Source organism: Phodopus roborovskii, unplaced genomic scaffold (genome assembly GCF_943737965.1).
Source record: "Phodopus roborovskii unplaced genomic scaffold, PHOROB, whole genome shotgun sequence".
Classification (NCBI taxonomy): domain Eukaryota; kingdom Metazoa; phylum Chordata; class Mammalia; order Rodentia; family Cricetidae; genus Phodopus; species Phodopus roborovskii.
The window spans coordinates 21,171,010-21,187,824 of record NW_026125052.1 but is presented as its reverse complement, the minus strand read 5'-3'; the positions used below and the strand labels follow the sequence as shown (position 1 = coordinate 21,187,824).

General features: G+C 52.6%; 2 protein-coding genes across 3 annotated transcripts; one reads left to right on the top strand and one right to left on the bottom strand.

Moving 5' to 3' along the window:
• The first annotated feature begins 836 nt into the window (after positions 1-836).
• Positions 837-6,228, top strand: Icam2 (intercellular adhesion molecule 2). Its single transcript, XM_051179350.1, has 4 exons — positions 837-1,080; positions 2,803-3,075; positions 4,055-4,363; positions 5,902-6,228. The coding sequence occupies exons 1-4, from the start codon at positions 1,020-1,022 to the stop codon at positions 6,087-6,089; spliced, it is 831 nt and encodes a 276-aa protein (XP_051035307.1). The 5' UTR covers positions 837-1,019; the 3' UTR covers positions 6,090-6,228.
• Positions 6,229-6,332: 104 nt separating this feature from the next.
• Positions 6,333-9,247, bottom strand: Prr29 (proline rich 29). 2 transcript variants are annotated; one of them, XM_051179388.1, is made up of 6 exons: positions 9,098-9,242; positions 8,785-8,860; positions 8,519-8,625; positions 7,308-7,534; positions 7,123-7,193; positions 6,333-6,949 (listed from the first exon to the last, which is right to left on the bottom strand). In XM_051179388.1, exons 1-6 carry the CDS (start codon positions 9,155-9,157, stop codon positions 6,921-6,923), a joined length of 570 nt encoding a protein of 189 aa, XP_051035345.1. In that variant the 5' UTR covers positions 9,158-9,242; the 3' UTR covers positions 6,333-6,920. The 2 variants fall into 2 exon arrangements, with proteins under 2 accessions (XP_051035345.1, XP_051035337.1); XM_051179380.1 differs by having other exon boundaries at positions 6,333-7,193; positions 9,098-9,247.
• Between the last annotated feature and the right edge of the window lie 7,568 nt (positions 9,248-16,815).

The window sequence follows — 16,815 nt, the reverse complement described above, 5'->3', positions numbered from 1 at the left end:
GGGAGCTGGCTTCCTGGTCTCAGATAATGAGCTCTCAAAACCCTGGGACTACCTTCAGATAGGCCCTTTCTGGGATTCCACCAAGAAATCGAGGTGCCCCACCTGTCCTGGAGGAGCCTGAGAAGGCCCTCTATCCCTAAAAGCTAACTGCCTATGGGAAAGCATGCCTGGCGGGCACTGGGCTCTAAGCTTCCCAGGCCGAGGCCCTGCCTGGAAGATAGATAGGCAAGATGGCAGTAACTGACAAGTCTAGCAAAGAGCCTAGGATTTGGGAATAGGCTGTAGCCAGTCTGTTCCCTGACTTCCGGGGCCTGGGCCACTGGAGACCATTGGGGGCTGCCCTTTTGCAATCTCTGAGTCCTATGTGGGCCCTGCATTGACTGAGTTAGGGCTAGGCTTCTCCTAGAAACTAAGCAAGGCATTAAGGTGTGCAGACACATGCAGGGTGTTAGCAGGGGCTTGCTACATGACGCTGTTCTGACTTTGGATATTATCTTTCCAGAGATGACTACGGCAGAGGCCTGGTGGGATTCGGGGCGCCTCAGATCTGAGCTTCACTCTGCTCATGCACAGAAATAGGAATACCATGTGCACATGTGTATACACATGTGTGTGTGTGTGTGTGTGTGTGTGTGCGCGCACACACACGTAAGTGCATACACACGTGCTCTCCCATGCGCCACACACACTTCCCTGAACATTAGCTCTCATTACTCTCCTAACCCTTCACAGGGAGCAAGACACGTGGGAGGTCCATGTTATACCCTTGCTTATCAGCTGCTTCCCGGTTTCCTCTGCCTGAATTCTTGAGGGCCTGAAGGCTTGGGAGCTGGCCTGTGTATATGGCTTCCTGATCTCAGATAATGAGAGGAAATGAGATCATTGGTGCAGAGACTACGGATTTCAGTCCAGAGCGCCAGCCTTCACTCCCCAATCTGTAGTGTCCATCTTTCCATCTCCCTCCAGGCAGCGGTCAGCTGTGCTCCTGGAGCCCACAGACCCCACAGACCCCACCTGAGATGCCTTCTTTTGCTTGCCGGAGCCTGCCTATAACACTTCTTGCCCTGCTCTGCTGCCCAGGTAAGCGGCCCCAGGGTTCCCAGCACGTGGCATCTTAGGGTGGAGAGTTCCATACTGTTCCTCGGACTTCATGTTGAGGAGGCGGGCATCCTGGCCACAGGGGCCTCTCCACCATGGATACAGAAGACTGTGACAGCCTGGCTTTGGTTTTCCATGGCCTCAGGCAGTGGCTAGGATCATGGCCTCCTGGTTACTGGATGGAACCAGCCCAGGGCTCTGAGAATGTTGATATGGTAGGCTACCAAGGTTGGATGGTGAGTAGGGGGTTAATAGGGGTCTCGGGAAGGGATGCTGGGGTCTAAGGGAAGACAAGACAATGTGCCAAAGGGGCATAGTGAACAGCAGAGGGCAGCAGAGACATTGCACTCACTAGGACAACAGAATGGAAATGAAACCCTTTTAGGTGGGTCAAGGAGACCCGAGTGCCTTACACTTTCAAGTGTAAGTGCCAAACACTTTCAAGCCTACTTGCACTCAGGGCCCAGGGGAGGGCACATTAGCCCTCTTAACAGATGAAGAAACTGGGGTTCATAGAGAGAATGCATCTAACCCGAGGCCACCCAGCCAGTGCATGGCGAATGTTGAGTTCAAATCCAGCACTGTCTTCGTGGAAAGCCCTCCTTTGCCACTTACTTACATACCACTAGCTGATGGCTGAGTGAGCTGTGTAGGGAGGTAGCAAGCATGGGCCATGTGTAGGACCTAGGACCTTCACAGAGGACTCCATCTCACCTCACAGTGAGCACTGAGGGTCTCATCTTCAAATACCAGACACTTTGCAAATGTCTGTCTTGCACAGGGCTGTGTGGTCAGCATAAAGAGAAACGTGCGAAACTCAGGCCCAGTCTTCTAGAAGCTTCAAAATGTCTACAGAGCTTCAGCATAAATTATGAGTCATTAGTGCAATGTGTCCTTTTCACGGTAGCCTGTTGCTTTCCTGGCCTTTGGTGCTAACATTCCTCTTCCAAGCTAAGCTCCTGCCATTCTCCCTCTGCATTGCTTCAAGAGAGCATGCCCCCAAATGGCAGGTCTGCGAGCCAGCAGTCAGTTCCCTTTATCTGGAACATGCTCCCACAACACAGGCAAGGTTCACTACCTCCCTCCATATTTGCCCCAAGGCCATTATAATTATCTTTTATTAACCATGTTATTAAAAATGGAGTCACTCTGGACAATGGTGGCGCACACCTTCAATCCCAGCACTCGGGAGGCAGAGGCAGGTGGATCTCTGTGAGTTCCAGGCCAGCCTGGTCTACAGAGTGAGTTCCAGGACAGGCAAGGCTGTTACCCAGAGGAACTCTGGCTCAAAAAAAAAAAAAAAAAAAAAAAAAAAGAGTCCATCCATTACCTCCCCTCCATCTCCCCAGAGCTTACCACTACCCAAAGGGCATCCTGGGAGTTCTCCATGACTGTGGGAGCTCAGAGCTTCCTTCTGTTCTCGGAGGTGTCTTTGTGACAGAAGGAATTTTGAGCTGGAGCTTAAGGCAGTCAGAGACAGGCTTGAGGAAAACTGACCCAGCGTTGACAGACAGACAGAGGGACTGGAGGAAAGAACACAGGGAGTCACTGGGCCTCTCTATAGGCCCTGCCCCAGGAATGGGGCAGAGGGACTAAAGGTGACCTGTCTTCTTGAGCCTTAATTACAACCGCTGGTAGTAGAGATCCCAAGGGCAGGCAGGAGTCAGAGGCATCCACTGCCTGGTATCTCTTCTGGTCTTCCAGGGTCCGGTGAGAAGGCCTTTGATGTCTATATATGGTCGGAGAAGCAGGTAGTAGAAGCCTGGGAGTCTTGGAAAGTCAACTGTAGCACCAACTGTGAGAACCCGAAAGTGGGCGGTCTGGAGACCACCATGGACAAGAAAACGTTGGAAGAGCACCCTCAAGGGAAGTGGAAGCAGTTCTTAGTTTCAAATATCTCCAGTGACGCCAAACTCATCTGCCACTTTACCTGTGCCGGGCAGCAGCGCTCAGAGCACCTCAACATCACAGTCTTCCGTGAGTGTCTATGCATGGTCCACATCTCCCCGGGCTCCCGAGCCACAAGCAGGTCAGGCCCGAGGGCTCAGGCTCTGCCTACACCCCAGAAGCAGACTGTGGAGGTTTTGAATCTTGCTCCAAGAAGGTCGGTCCAGCCCAGGTTTGCACAGATCTAGAAGTGAGTTCAGCCACCAGAGCGCTCCACAGGCAGTGTGATGCTAGCTAATGGGCTTCAGGAGGTGAAGGAGCTACTAGAGAATGGTTTGGAGAAAGTGGAGGTGCCACGCGGTATTTTGTGCCCCTCCCCCACCCCCCAGGGCCCGTAGCAAATGTGCCAGCATAAGCCAGGGCTCTCTCAGCATCTTAGCTCCAGCTGTTTCACCGCAACCCGTTACCAACACTGATGCATCAAAAAATGCAAAGTTGTTCAAAGTCCTAGGTGGAGTGGGGTTGAGTGGCATTTAAAAGGGAACCAGGGTACCGCCATAGTCCTTATTCAGTGATCTGGAGTTGCACTGGTCATGAACCTGACTGGAGAAGTGAGGCAAAGCCTACTCCTGCCCCAGCTTTACAAGGGGGCTCAGGGAGCTCCTCGGGTTCCCACGTGCATAGGTGCCCCCTTCCAAATGCTCATAGCACAGCCACCCCGCTGGTTAATTGGAAAATGCGTGCTTAGTATCTGGAGGGGATGGAGACAGGTCCAGATGTTTTGGTTTGCTTTTTTTTTTAGCCTCCTATTTGGGTCTATGATCTCTGGATCTCCTCTTTGTAGACCCCCTTTCTATTTTCCAAATCATGCCCACAGAATTCGCAGCTGGGACATCCTCCATCATACATTTCTTCTTCCTCCTCCTTCCAATGAGCAGGCCAAGCCCCAGCTCACTTCCTCCCTCTCAGGTCCAGCTAGGAACCTGGGTTACCAGATGTCAGGGTACCAGGTTGGGCCCGCAGGGATATAGCTCCATCCTGAGTGACCTTCCTTCTTTGTCTCCTACAGAGCGTCCAGCTGAGGTCACCCTGAGGCTGCAGCCTCCTCAAGTGATTATGGGTGACGCCTTCACCATTGAGTGCACAGCATTGGCTGTGAAGCCCCTCAAGAGCCTCACCCTCACAGTGCTCCGTGGCAGAGAGACCTTGCAGAACCAGACATTTGGGGGAGCTGAACCTGAGGCCACCGTCAGATTCAACAGCACAGCTCTAACAAAGGATGGCCACAACTTCTCCTGCCAGGCTGAGCTGGACCTGCGGCCCCACGGCGGGTATATCATCCGCAGCATCTCAGAGTCCCAGATCCTCGAAGTCTTCGGTAAGGAGACTCTGGGCTGAGAGGGCAAAGGCGGCATCCTTCTCGGCACCATGGGGCAAGAAGACCCTTAGAAGAGAAAACTCTTAGGTGGCTTGATGTGCATGTCGAATCTTGAGGGCTCTCTCTTACTTCCTAATTCGCCAGCTTTCTCTCCAGGTTCCAAGCTGAGCTCTAACTTCTCCAGAAGCTAGGAGAAGCTCAGCTGGTGGCTGGGCCGTTGTTGAGCATTGTGTAACCTTGACCATGGCAGTGAGCTCTCAGTAGCTATGGCCCCTTTCTACAATGAGAAGGCTGGCTGGCCTGACCCACAGGTTTCCCTGTGACACTTGGTGGCCAAAGCCTGTTGTAAATGAGCTTGCTTGCAGCTCGCTCAGCTCTGCCTGAGAAGGGACATGGTATAAATATGACTGTGACATCCCCTGGGCCATGGTGTCCGGGCCATGGTGTTGTTTTATTGTTTCTGTTTTTTTACTCTTCTCTCTTTGGGGGCCTGCCACCCAGCTCCCAAAAAATCTAGACGCTTTTCTTTCTTTTTTAAATATTTATTTACTTTTATTTTATATGCATTAGTGTTTTGCCTGCAAGTGAATCTGTGGAGAGTGTCACATCTTGGAGTTGCAGTGTTGCATTACATGTGGGTGCTGGGATTTGAACCCAGGTCCTCAGGAAGAGCAGTCAGTGCCCTTAACTGCTGAGCCATCTCTCCAGCCCCTGGCTAGCTTTTTTATTGTTATTGTTGTTTTTGTAGTTGTTTTGCTTTTTGAGACAGGATTTCTCTATATTGCTTTGGAGCCTGTCCTGGAACTTGCTCTGTAGACCAGGCTGGCCTTGAACTCACAGAGATCCTCCTGCCTCTGCCTCCCGAGTGCTGGGATTAAAGGCCTACGACACCCACACTTGGCTTGTTTTTAACTTAAATTGTCCCGTCTACCTTTTGTCTCTGGGCTTTTACCTTTCTTTATTTCTGTATATCTTTTCTTTCCTTCTTACTCGGTGTCTGGCTGTGTGGCTGACCCTGACATTCTCCTCTCCTTTACTCAATCCTCCTCCTTTTCTTTTTCTCTTTCCATTTATTCTCTCCCCCTGGCAGCTCCGCCTACCCTCTCTCCTGCATGGTTATTGGCTGTTCAGCTCTTTATTAGACCAGTCAGATGTTTTAGACATGCAAAGTAACAGCTTCACAGAGTTAAACAAATGTGATATAAAATGTAGCAACACATCTTTGCATCATTAAACAAGTATTCCACAGCATAAACAGATGTAATACATCTTTGGCTAATATTCCCCACCACCGTGGTATCCACACTCTACATACTGGTCTGCTGGAGGTGCTGGAGGAAGGGTATCTGCTCTGCCTTATGGCCTGGAGAATAAGCCACCTTCCTCTTAGACGTCACACTGTGGGCAGACACCTTATGCCACCGCTCTCTGTTACGAGGCTGACTGTGGAATGCATGATGGGCAAGGGGTAATGGGTGGACTCCCTGGGGTGCCTGGCATCTGAAAATCTCTAAGTCTATTGCCTTTTCCCTCCCCAGAGCCTGTACAGGACAACCAGATGGTCATCATAATCGTAGTGGTGTCAATACTGCTGTTCTTATTTGTGACATCCGTCCTACTCTGCTTTGTCCTCGGTCAGCACTGGCACAGGAGGCGGACAGGCACCTATGGGGTGCTAGCTGCCTGGAGGAGGCTGCCCAGAGCCTTTCGGCAACGCCCCATGTGAGCTGGTGTTGCTAGGGCCCTGGTGGCTACTGGAACTCAAATGGGGCCTTCAGGGTGTGGTCCAGCTGAGGACTGTGGCAGCGGCACAAGACTCTGGGGACGTTTCCCTTTCTAGCTTCAATACAAGTACCTGGATTTCACCCTGTGCCCTCCCTGTCTGCTCCTGGGATAAGAGACACCACCTGTGACAAGCAAGGTACTAAGTGTTACCTGCTCACCCAGGCCCCTCAATTCTCCCCACCCCCCTGCTCTTCCCCAGGGCTTTCCAGAACCTCTGCAGCCCAGGCTCCAGACATCTACCCATCCTTAGCAATCGGTTTCCTACTGAGGTCCCATGAGGAGGAGGACATTCTGTTTGCACATGGCCCTGGGGATTCCAGGCTGTTCCTGGTTGAGTCAGGACAGGGCTCTGGCTGTCCTTTCTGCCAACAGAGTCCAGTGAAAGAAGCTGAGTCCGCTGTAGGGATGTCCCGAGCTGGCCTTCTCCCCAAGCATGCTGCCTTCCAGGGGCCTTAAGGCACTTGGAGACATGAGCCCTATTGCAGGCCCAAGTGAAGAGAGGGGCAAAGACCAACTGGGTGTGTCTCTGGTATCAGGGCCTTACTCCGGTCCAGGCAGGAAACAGTGGATCAATGGGTTTACATGGCTTCTGAGTCAGAGAGGGACTTTGAGGAATTTTCACTCTAGAAGAGCCAGCTCAAGAGAGCATCAGAGTAGAGAGCCTGATGCCCCAGGGGAAAGGGCTTGAGTGGTAAGAGGGGCTCTGGCATGGGTGTGGGGTCGCTCTGGCAGCCCCGTGCAGTAGCTGCTGAAGCCTGGTGAATATCTGTCTTCATGGCAGGCTCTCAGCATCGTAGTAATCTAGGGGGACAGAATCCTGGGCTTGCTCCTTCCTGCCTTGGTAAACCCCAAGGAGGAAGACGGAACGGGATAAGGCAGTGGTTGCCGGGAGCCCCCATCCACCGGGCACATGGCCCTTCTGACATCTCAGTGTGCCCCAGGCCAGGCCCTACCGCCACTCACCCAGCCCCTACCTGAAGCTGGGGGTACATCTGCACCAACAGTCCCTGTGGCACTGGGGGGTGGGGGCGGGGGAACATCTCTCCTGAGATGGGAGAGAGAGAGAGAGGACCCTGTCAGAGGCCCAGGGTGGCTTTACCCCCCAAGCCAGCCTAGATCAGGGACCTGGCCAAACCCAAACCCCTCCAGCCTCACTTACACCTCCCCTTGCCTGGAGGCAGGGGGCTGATGCTGAGTCCTGGGTGCACCCTGCCAGGGAGGCTGATGTGGGGGAACATGGAGGAAAGGGGCTGGCCAGAGAGTCATGGGACCCAAGGAAGTCACCGGACACGGTAGATAGAGGTGATGAAACACCGCAGACGCTTGTTCTGGCTCCTGCGCGCCCATCTCTTCCTCCACCTGCTCCCCTTGGCTGTCTGTATAGACCTGGGGGTGTGCAGGGTGTGTGTGGGGGGGGTGGCACGGGCCACACCCTCCCTGCCCCACTGCCCCGCCTCCTCCACCTCCCTCTCCGCGCCCTCTACTACTTTCTGACTAGTTTCTGCACATAGTCCTTAGCAGAAAGGCTACTGTTTGCTGAGCTTCCGCTGGGGGCAGGCAAGGCCAACCCATCACTCTGCAGAAGAGAAGGGAGTCTCTGAGAGGGGAAGCAACTCATGTAAGAGCCTCGGGAGCTAACAAGAGGTTACCCGGGCCTGGCTGGGAAAATCCCAGTGACTCCAGAGTGGGTACTGGAAGCCCTTGAGTCTGCCTTTTCCTGCATTTTTCTGCTCCCCCCTCCCAAGAGGAAAAGATGCTCACCTCAGGACCTCAGAGGGCTTAGGGGTATAACCCCTAACTCAGGATCTCCACCTCCCTAGACTCCCCAATTAGCCCCTTCTTGAACCCCTCCAGGCCTCCTAGAGCCCCCCTTTCCACGGGGTCCTCTGTTTTCAGACCTCATATCCCTTTCTCCCTCCATCCTGGGTCAGAAATCCTACCTGGTTCTCAAGGCCACCTGCAGTCCCCCAAGGACTCGCCCTCCTTCCCGCCCTCCTCCCCTCCCTCCCTCCCCCCTTCCCTGGTGTGTACATATACCACTTTTCCACAAGGCTTGTCACAGCCTACCTAGTCATTGCCTTGCCCATTTCTTTGACAAATAGCAGCTGAGCCCCTAAGAAGGGTTCCTGGGGCCTGATGGACACAGAGAAATGTCGCGAAGGAAAACCTTGGAAACAGCATTTGGGTGGCAGTGGAGACTTGGTAACTCCCTTCCTATTAGAAGTTGACGCCACGCCTTGACACGCAGTAGATGCCAAAGGAACTCAGTCAGACAGGGATGTGGCTAGCTTCCTGCTGCTACTCTGTGCTCTTTTTTCTTCAGGTGGCCCCCCCCCCATAGAGCTCCACCCTGGGCCCCACTTCACACACCTGTGGGCAGGGCCACTCCGGCCCTGGGCTCAGGGCTCCAGACACCATTTGACTCAGCAGCAGCTGGTGCATTTGCGCATTCTGCAGCATCATGAGCTCCAGCAGGTCTGCGAACAGGTTCCAACAGGGCCCACCCGGCGGCCTGCACACAGTCCCTGTCCCTCCCACCCTACAGCACTGATACAGGATGTAACCAGATCAAGGAGGGGGCCCCAAGTATGTGTGGCTGGCGGAGGGGAGTCAGGAGAGCGACCCGGGAAAGTTACCTTCCTTGACGCGGCTAGGCTGGGGCAGAGGAGATGGGGCAGTCGAAGGAAAAGGCTGCAAGATGGTCACCCAGGGCTGGGGACATGGGTGGGGAGACTCAGCCATCAAGGCAGAAGAGGGGTGAGGCATGCCAGGAGCCCCCTACACTTCCCCCTCATGGCATTCCTCCTCCCAGTTCAGTTTCTTCCTCTTGGTTCGGGACCTCCCCTCTCTTCACCCCATATGTGGCCCAGAGTTTACCTCCATCCCAGCTCCGCCGTCCCGCCCCACCTCCCATTCAAAACTGTCTGTGCTCCTGGGCTCAGGCCTCACCGTAGGGGCTGCACTCTGAGATGGGACGCCACTCCAGCTTCCACTCCCGAGGGAGGCCATGGCCTCGCAGGTCCGTTACCTTGGCAGCTCTGGGGACGCTGGGGAGGCTCCTCCCCAGGAGTACAGTGACCCGCCCATCGTAGGATGCCTGGTGCCTGGGCAACAGCCCTGGCCCTCCTCTTCTTCCGGACTGCGGGGTCTTTTGAGATTCTGAGGCTCAGGTCTCTCTTCCGGAGATCCGCCTTCGGGCCCCTGTGGGGGGTTCCCCAGACTTTGGTCCTACTTCTCCTGGTGCTGATACTAGCTCTGGGGGGGAACCACGCTTGTTGGGTGAGAAGATAAGGTGATTTGGTTCCCTGGTCCCACAGGAATAGAAAATTGTATAGAACCTGACATGAGTGTGGGAGGCAAGTAAGGAGGGCAGAGAAGCCACTCACTGTCACTCTGTCAGTCACTCTTTGGAGAAAGGAGTGCTAATGACCCAGTGGTTTCTGGAGCCCCCTCCCCCCGCCCCGGGCAGACACTGGGCAAATTCACAGAACAGGCTGTGGCTCTGGCCCTGAATGCACGGGGCTCTTTATATATTCCCCGCTATTTCGCTCAGTTCTTCAAAAGCTGAATGGCGCACTGCGCGCTCAGCGGAGGGGAAGGTGAGCGAGCATTCAGTCCTCCAGCCGGCACCACCGTCTTGTGTTTCCAACGCGTGTTCTTCTGACAGGAAGTTAGAGAAGCGACTATTGCTTAGGAACAGGTGAAGAGGAGAGATCTATTTCCGCAGCTGTGACATCCGAAGACAGGCCCCAGCAGCAGTTAAAACAATCCCGGCAGGAAGCTGAGATTAGCGCCGGAGACTCACCCTTCCCCCATTCCCCACTTCTGTTCCCATTCCACAGTCCAGGAGTGTAGAGCGGAAGGAACATTCCCAGCTCCTCCTTTGTCCCTGTCTGTCGGTGATATTGTTAGTGGATTTATCAGGGGCAAAGCTCTTTCCTCGATCCTAGACAGTCACCTTCAATAAACCTTTTTAAAAAAACCAATTATCCAGGCAGTGGTAGCACACACCTTTAATCCCAGCACTTCTGGAGGCAGAGGCAGGCAGGTCTCTGAGTTCTAGACCAGCCTGGTCTACAGAGCCAGTTCCAGGACAACCAGGGCTGCACAGAGAAACACTGTCTAGAAAAACCAAAAAAGAAAAAAAATTAATAATAGTAAAAATGTGGAAAAAGGAGAGTGGCTCAATGTGGCCACATTAGGAAGGGGACAAAGGGATCCAATGATAATCTCACCATCCAGTCTACCCACGGGGTCCTGGCATGCAGCTCAGTGAAGAGAACAGGAAACAGCCCTTGTCCCGTGGTGTAAAAGTGCCTGAGGGGAAGAGAAGTAAGATTTTAACCTTTGCTGTGATGAACACCACGACCAAAGCAACATGGGGAGGAAAGGGTTTATTTGGCCTGGATTTCCTTTTTACTGTCCATCCCTAAAGGGAGTCAGGGCAGAAGCTCAAACAGGGCAGGACCCTGGAGGCAGGAGCTGATGCAGAGGCCAGAGAGGGATGCTGCTTACTGGCTTGCTCCCTGTATCTTGCTCAGTCTGCTTTCTTCTAGAACCCAGGGATGGCACTACCCACAACGGTTTGGGCCCTTGTCCATCAATCACTAATTTTAAAAATGCCCTGTGGAGGCATTTTCTTAATTGAGATCCCCTCCTCTGATGACTTCAGCTTGTGTCAAGTTGACATAAAACTAGTCAGCGTAAGTTCATCCATGGAGAGAAAAATTCATTCAGGAACTCAGCTGGCTCATCTCCCCCAATTGGCTTCTGGTGATGTTGTCTCAGATTTGCTGATGTCATCTCTATGGTTGCTATTTGTTCTTTGACTTGGCAACCTCACCAGAGTGGACACTCTGCTCAGCCTGGGACTCTTGGGAGCTCCAGCTGGGTGCATCATGGGGTTTTCTCAGTTTCTACTGGATGTTTGTTTGCCTCCAGCTCAACGATGCCTTTCCCTTTGGCTCCAAGTGTGGCTATTGTAGGCCATCCTGAGGACCATAAAAAAACCAGCAGACACAGTGAGACCCAATAAACCTTCCTAATGCTGTGACCCTTCAATATAGTTCCCTGTGTTGTGGTGACCCCCCAACCATAACATTATTTCCATTACTATTTTGACCCCTGTGAAAGTGTTGTCCAATCTCCAAAGGGGTTGCAACCCACAGGTTGAGAACCACTGTGATTAAAACTGCTGTTCCAAGATACAGAATGTAGACATCAGCGTGTGAGTAATGGGGGACTGCGGGCAGATGCCAGCAGAAGAGAAGGGATAATTTTCACAGCCACCATTAGAAGAAACATTTTTTTCCTCACATCTTTATGCCAACTCCTATCTTATAGATACACACACATGTAAACATGCACTCACACGCATTTGAGATGGGGTCTCAGGTAACCCAGGCTACCCTCAAATTCCAAATGTGCCCAAGGACACCCTTAAACTCCTGATCCCCCCTACCCATGTTTCTTAAATGCTGGCATTACAGGCATGTCTTTTCACACCTTGTTTATGAGTGCAAATGTTCTATCGATCAATTGAATCATAACCACAACCACAATTCTAAATAACAAAGCTTTCGTGTGTGTATGTAGCCTCAAAACAACAAAACAACACTGCAGTCAGGCGGTGGTGGTGCAAGACTTTAATCCCAGCACACCCGGAGACAGAGGCAGGAGGATCTCTGTGAGTTCCAGGACAGGTTTCATTTAGAGCTACAGAGAAACCCTGTCTCCAGAAACTATCCCCCTCCCCAAAATACTATTCAGCCATAGCATGTCTATATTGATGTAGAAAGATGTCAAAGAGAGTTGGCTGAGAAAAACCCAGTAGGATCTTATTGTATGTGTGTTTTAATTTAATTGTATGTGTATTGGTGCTTGGCCTGCATGTGTATCTGTATACTACATGTGTGTCTAGTGCCCCTGGAGGACAGAAGAGGTATTGCACCCACTGGATTAGAGTTTCAGTGTTTAGAATTGAAACCATCTCTCTTCTTATATTTTTTATTTTACTTTCTGTATATGATCAGTTTGCCTGTGTGTATGTCTGACACCACTTGTGTGCTCCGGGAACTAAGGTTACAGTTGTGAGCAGTCATGTGGGTGCTGGGTGGGTATTGAACCTGGGCCCTCTGTAACAGCAGCCAGTGCCCTGAGCCATCTCTCCAGCCCCTTTTGTGTTTGTTTTTAAAGATTTCCTTTGGTGACCTTTTGTGCTTGGGTTCCTCACTGCAGCCTCCATCTCTGCTCAGTTCTGAAGATTAACGTGAATGATAAAATCTTACTCTGTTCTCTAAATCACATGACCAGGACTAAGAAGTAGCTCCATTGGCTCCGTGAGGCCCTGGGTTCCATTCTTGTCCCACACAGGTACACAAATCACAGTTTATGCTTGTGTATTTGTGGAGTGTTCATACATGGTGTTTTGCTTGCACATATATATGTTCTCTGTGTGCACGGGACATCAAATCTCCTGAAACTGCACTCATGGATGGTTGTGAGTCACTATGGCTAGGTACTGAGAGCCAAACTCATGTCTTCTGCAAGGACAAGTGCCCTTAACCTCTGATCTGCCTCTCTAGCCCCACCTTAGTTTTTGAGACAGAGTCTCTCACTAAACTTGTTCACTGTTTTAGCTAGACTGACTGCTCATGGACTGCCCTGGAATCCATCTGTTCCCAACCCCCACCACTGAGTACACCTCTCCCCACTGAGCTGGGGATCTGCACAACCCACTTTCCCATCCCACTGGGGATGGGGTCATTTCTAAGACAATTTGTCTTCTCTGTTGCCTTACTAAACCCATTTCTAGAAATAAGTAAACACAGGAAAAGGTTTGTACCCAAACATATTTATCACAATTTTTTTGTTCATTTGTTTTGTTTTGTTTTGTTTTGTTTGTTGGTATTGTTTCGAGACAGGATTTCTCTATGTAGTCCTAGTTGTCCTGCAACTCGCTCTGTAGACCAGACTGGCCTCGAACTCACAGAGATTCTGGGATTAAAGGCGTGTGCCACCACTGCCCTGCTACTGTGTTACTTTTTAATTATTTACTTGTTTTATGTGTGTGTGTGTGTGTGTGTGTGTGTGTGTGTTGGGTGCATGTATGTCAGTGCATCACATGTGGGCCTGATGTCTGCAGAGGCCAAAAGAGGTCATTGCATCCCCTGGAATTGGAATGACAGATGATTGTGAGCCACCATGTGGGATCTAGGAACAGCACTGGGCCCTCAGCAAGAATGGTCAGTGTTCTTCACCCATTGCACCAGCTCAGTGGGAGAGGAGAGGAGAGAGTCCCTAAGCTGAGTCTTTGGGGAGACCATTTGTGAAGGGTCTGAGAAGAGACTGTGCGTTTCCCCCATGAGAAGATCCCTGTAGGACTGCTCCTCAGAAATGCATCCCCCAGCCAGGGAGGGGACCAATGTGCACACCTGGCTTACAAAATGCTCAGTGACTGCCACTTGCCATGGGCATTGTGGCAGTCTGAGAGGTGCTCTAACCACAGTCAGGCCTGGTCCCCAAAGAGGAGCTCAGTAACATCCGAGGCTTTGTCCACAGAGGCACTAGAAGAGAGTACAGTGTCCTCGAGGAGATGAAGGCACCTGCTGGCCAGGCCTCCTTGAGCCTACCAAAGCACACTCCACCCTAGAGCTCAGTCTGCTGAAGGCTGAAGCAGCAGCCTGTGGCAGGAACGAACACAGCATGGCCAAGACAGGCTGCTCTAGAAGGTCTGAAGAGGGAGGACGGGACAAAAATCCCCAGGTCTTACAAGCTGGAGATGGTGAGATGGGGTACTTCATAACAACTCCGCTAGGGGGCAGCACAGCCACAGAGTGACCAGGGGAGCTAAGCCAATCTTATTTTTCCCAACCACAACCCCTCCCTAGGCTTGAAGGGACAGATGTCTGGCCAGCTGGGGGTTGGGGGAGGAGGCAGACAAATGCCTCTTGAGACCTCTGTGTGGTCCTGTTAAACAGTTGGGTGTGAATGTGCACACTCATGTATGTGCATTTGTGTGTGTGTGTGTGTGTGTGTGTGTGTGTGTGAGAGAGAGAGAGAGAGAGAGAGAGAGAGAGAGAGAGATGTGGGAAATGTGGGCAAATACTTGATAAAAATCTTGGTTGCTTTAGCAGTCCCCATTCACATGAACGGGAGTGAGTGTGTTGGCACAGACAAGTCACATCAGTGAAAATACAGGAATGCATGGGCAGACACAGACACACCGTCCATAAACACCTGTGTCCATGACAAGTGGCATTTGTGTTATCTGGCATGGATGTGACTGAAAATATAGGGTTTGGGGGTGTGTGACGTGAATATTTGTACAAGCCTGGGAGTGTGTGTGTGTGTGTGTGAATGAAAAGTGATTTGTATGTGTTGCTGAGAGCATGGACACAAAGCATTTGTGTGTGAGGAGTTCACACGTGAGTGTGCACCAGACTGAGTGTGTGAATATGAGTGTGTGAAGCAGCCAGTTCCCTGGGAGTGCTTCTAGACGTGAGTGTGAGGGAGACTGGGTATAAAAATGAACTTGGGTTGTGTTTGCTAAGGATGGGAGAGATCCTGGATGGTGTGTGTATGTGTGTATGTGTGTGTGTGTATGTGTGTGTGTGTGTGTGCCCCTGTGGATGGGTGTGTCTTGGTCTGGACTCCTGGATCTCTGTGGTCTCAGAACCCAGGCACTTTCAGGGTGTGCCTGGAGCTTGCCAAGAGGGAAGTGTGCTGAGGCACCCACCTGAAGATTGGCCCAGTCCTCAGGTTTCACTCATGACCCTGTGACATCAGCGGCAGCAGCTGTCCTCGCCGGCCCGGCCCCCCAGCCAAGTCCCCCAGAGCTCCAGCCCCAGCCCGTGGTGGGCACGGCACCCGGGGCTCGTCCGCCACCACTCCGCTCTGCTTCTGGCCAACAGTGAGTATTATGCCAGCCCCGCCTGGTACCCCAAGGGTTGGGTCACCCCAAGAGACAGGTGACCCTGGCCTCGACCCCAGCATGGTTCTCGCCACTTTGCTCTGGCACCACTGACCTCTCTGCGCTCAGCTTTGCTGTCTGTCCAGACCCCACTCTGTCTGTCTGTCCTGTCAACTCTCCTCGTGCCCTAACCCTCTCTGTCCTGTTCTCTCTGCCCCTGTCTAGCTGTCCTTTCCCTGAGCAAGGACCTTCATTCTGTCACAAAAATCATGGGACAAGCTTAGCTCCAGACAGACAGGGTAACCTAAAGGACAGGGTCCATCCAGGCTGTAGTTTCTTCAGGAAGGGACATGAGGGAGAGCCAAAACAGTGAGTCGGCTTGGCCTGTTTGCTGAGCCTGGGAGAGCAGGGCGGAGGAGAGCGGCTGGAGGCCGATGGGGGTGGCGGCGGCGTCTTTGCTCTATTGAAAGAGGAATCCATGAGATGCCAGTGGAGGGCACATCCCTGCTGCTACAGTCTAGGCTCTGCCCACTGCCCCGCCCTCCTCCAGCCCTCTCTGCCAGCCTCAGGCCTCTTTTCCTGGCAAATCGGGGTGGGGAGGGCAAGAGGTGTATTCCCACATAGCAGAGGGGCTCAGGGAGCAGCCCCATATAGCCCAAGAGGGGTGTGGGGTGCGGAACCAGAGGGCTCGCCTTGAGAGGAAAGATGGGGTCACAGCACTCTGGGAACTCTGGCACCGAGAAAATCCTGTGGAGACTTGAGAACACACGGCTTCCTGGGGTAGGTCAGGGAGCAGTGTCCAGCAGAAGCGAGCCCCTCTGCCACTTTACTAAGAATAGGGCCCTTAGGACACGGGGACAGGGTGGGGAGTAGTGGCTGGTGGAGGAGAGGTGTGACTACAGATGGGTGACAGACACCTCTTGGAGAGGCCAGAACCAGGTGTTGTTTACCAGAGGGGTCAACGTATTGCAAATTAGGAAGGCATCCCAATCTTAGCTGGGCATAGTGGTATACACCTGTAATCTCAGCACTTGGAAGGCTGAGGCAGGATGATTGCCATGAATTCAAGACCAGCCTGGGCCGTATATGACTTCATATGGGGAGAGACTGAGATCTCCAGGTCACAGCAGTGTAGGGCTAGGCTTTGTGTGAGGGTTCAGACATTCTTCTGTGGGGGGAGGGTGGCCCCCCACCAGGAGGGGTCTTTTGCCTGCCCCCCCTCTTCACCCTCACCCCCTGAAGCTCACACACGAACAAGTCTCTCAGCAGAGCCTGGGAAGGCTAGAGATGTGTGGAGACTCGATGCGGTCGGTTCCTGCCCAGCAGCAGGTTGGAAAGTTTGGGGAGGGGAATGGGGTTGAACTTTGGGGAGGTGTCAAGAGCAATGTATGTCACCGACCATCTGCCACCATAGCTATGGCTGTTCAGGAGGACCCTAACAGTGACAGAGCTTGGGTGACACTGTGTGTGGTGGGGTTGGGGATAGTGGCAGGTAGGCTGTTTCTTCTAGGATTCTCCAGAGATTTCTGGAGGCATCGTCCTCTGTGGTAGTGATGGGTAACAAAGTAAAAGCTAAATATCTCAGGACCTTTGAACCTGCCACGTCAGGCAGAGCATCCAGGCAAAGGAAAGCCAGGCCTGAGTCCCCTCACAGTGTCCAGGCCCCAGGGAACAGAAAGCAGGGACCTTGCATTCTGTGATCTCGGAAGCCCACCTTCTTCTGTAGCCCAACCCCTCAAGGGTTATATGCAGGGAC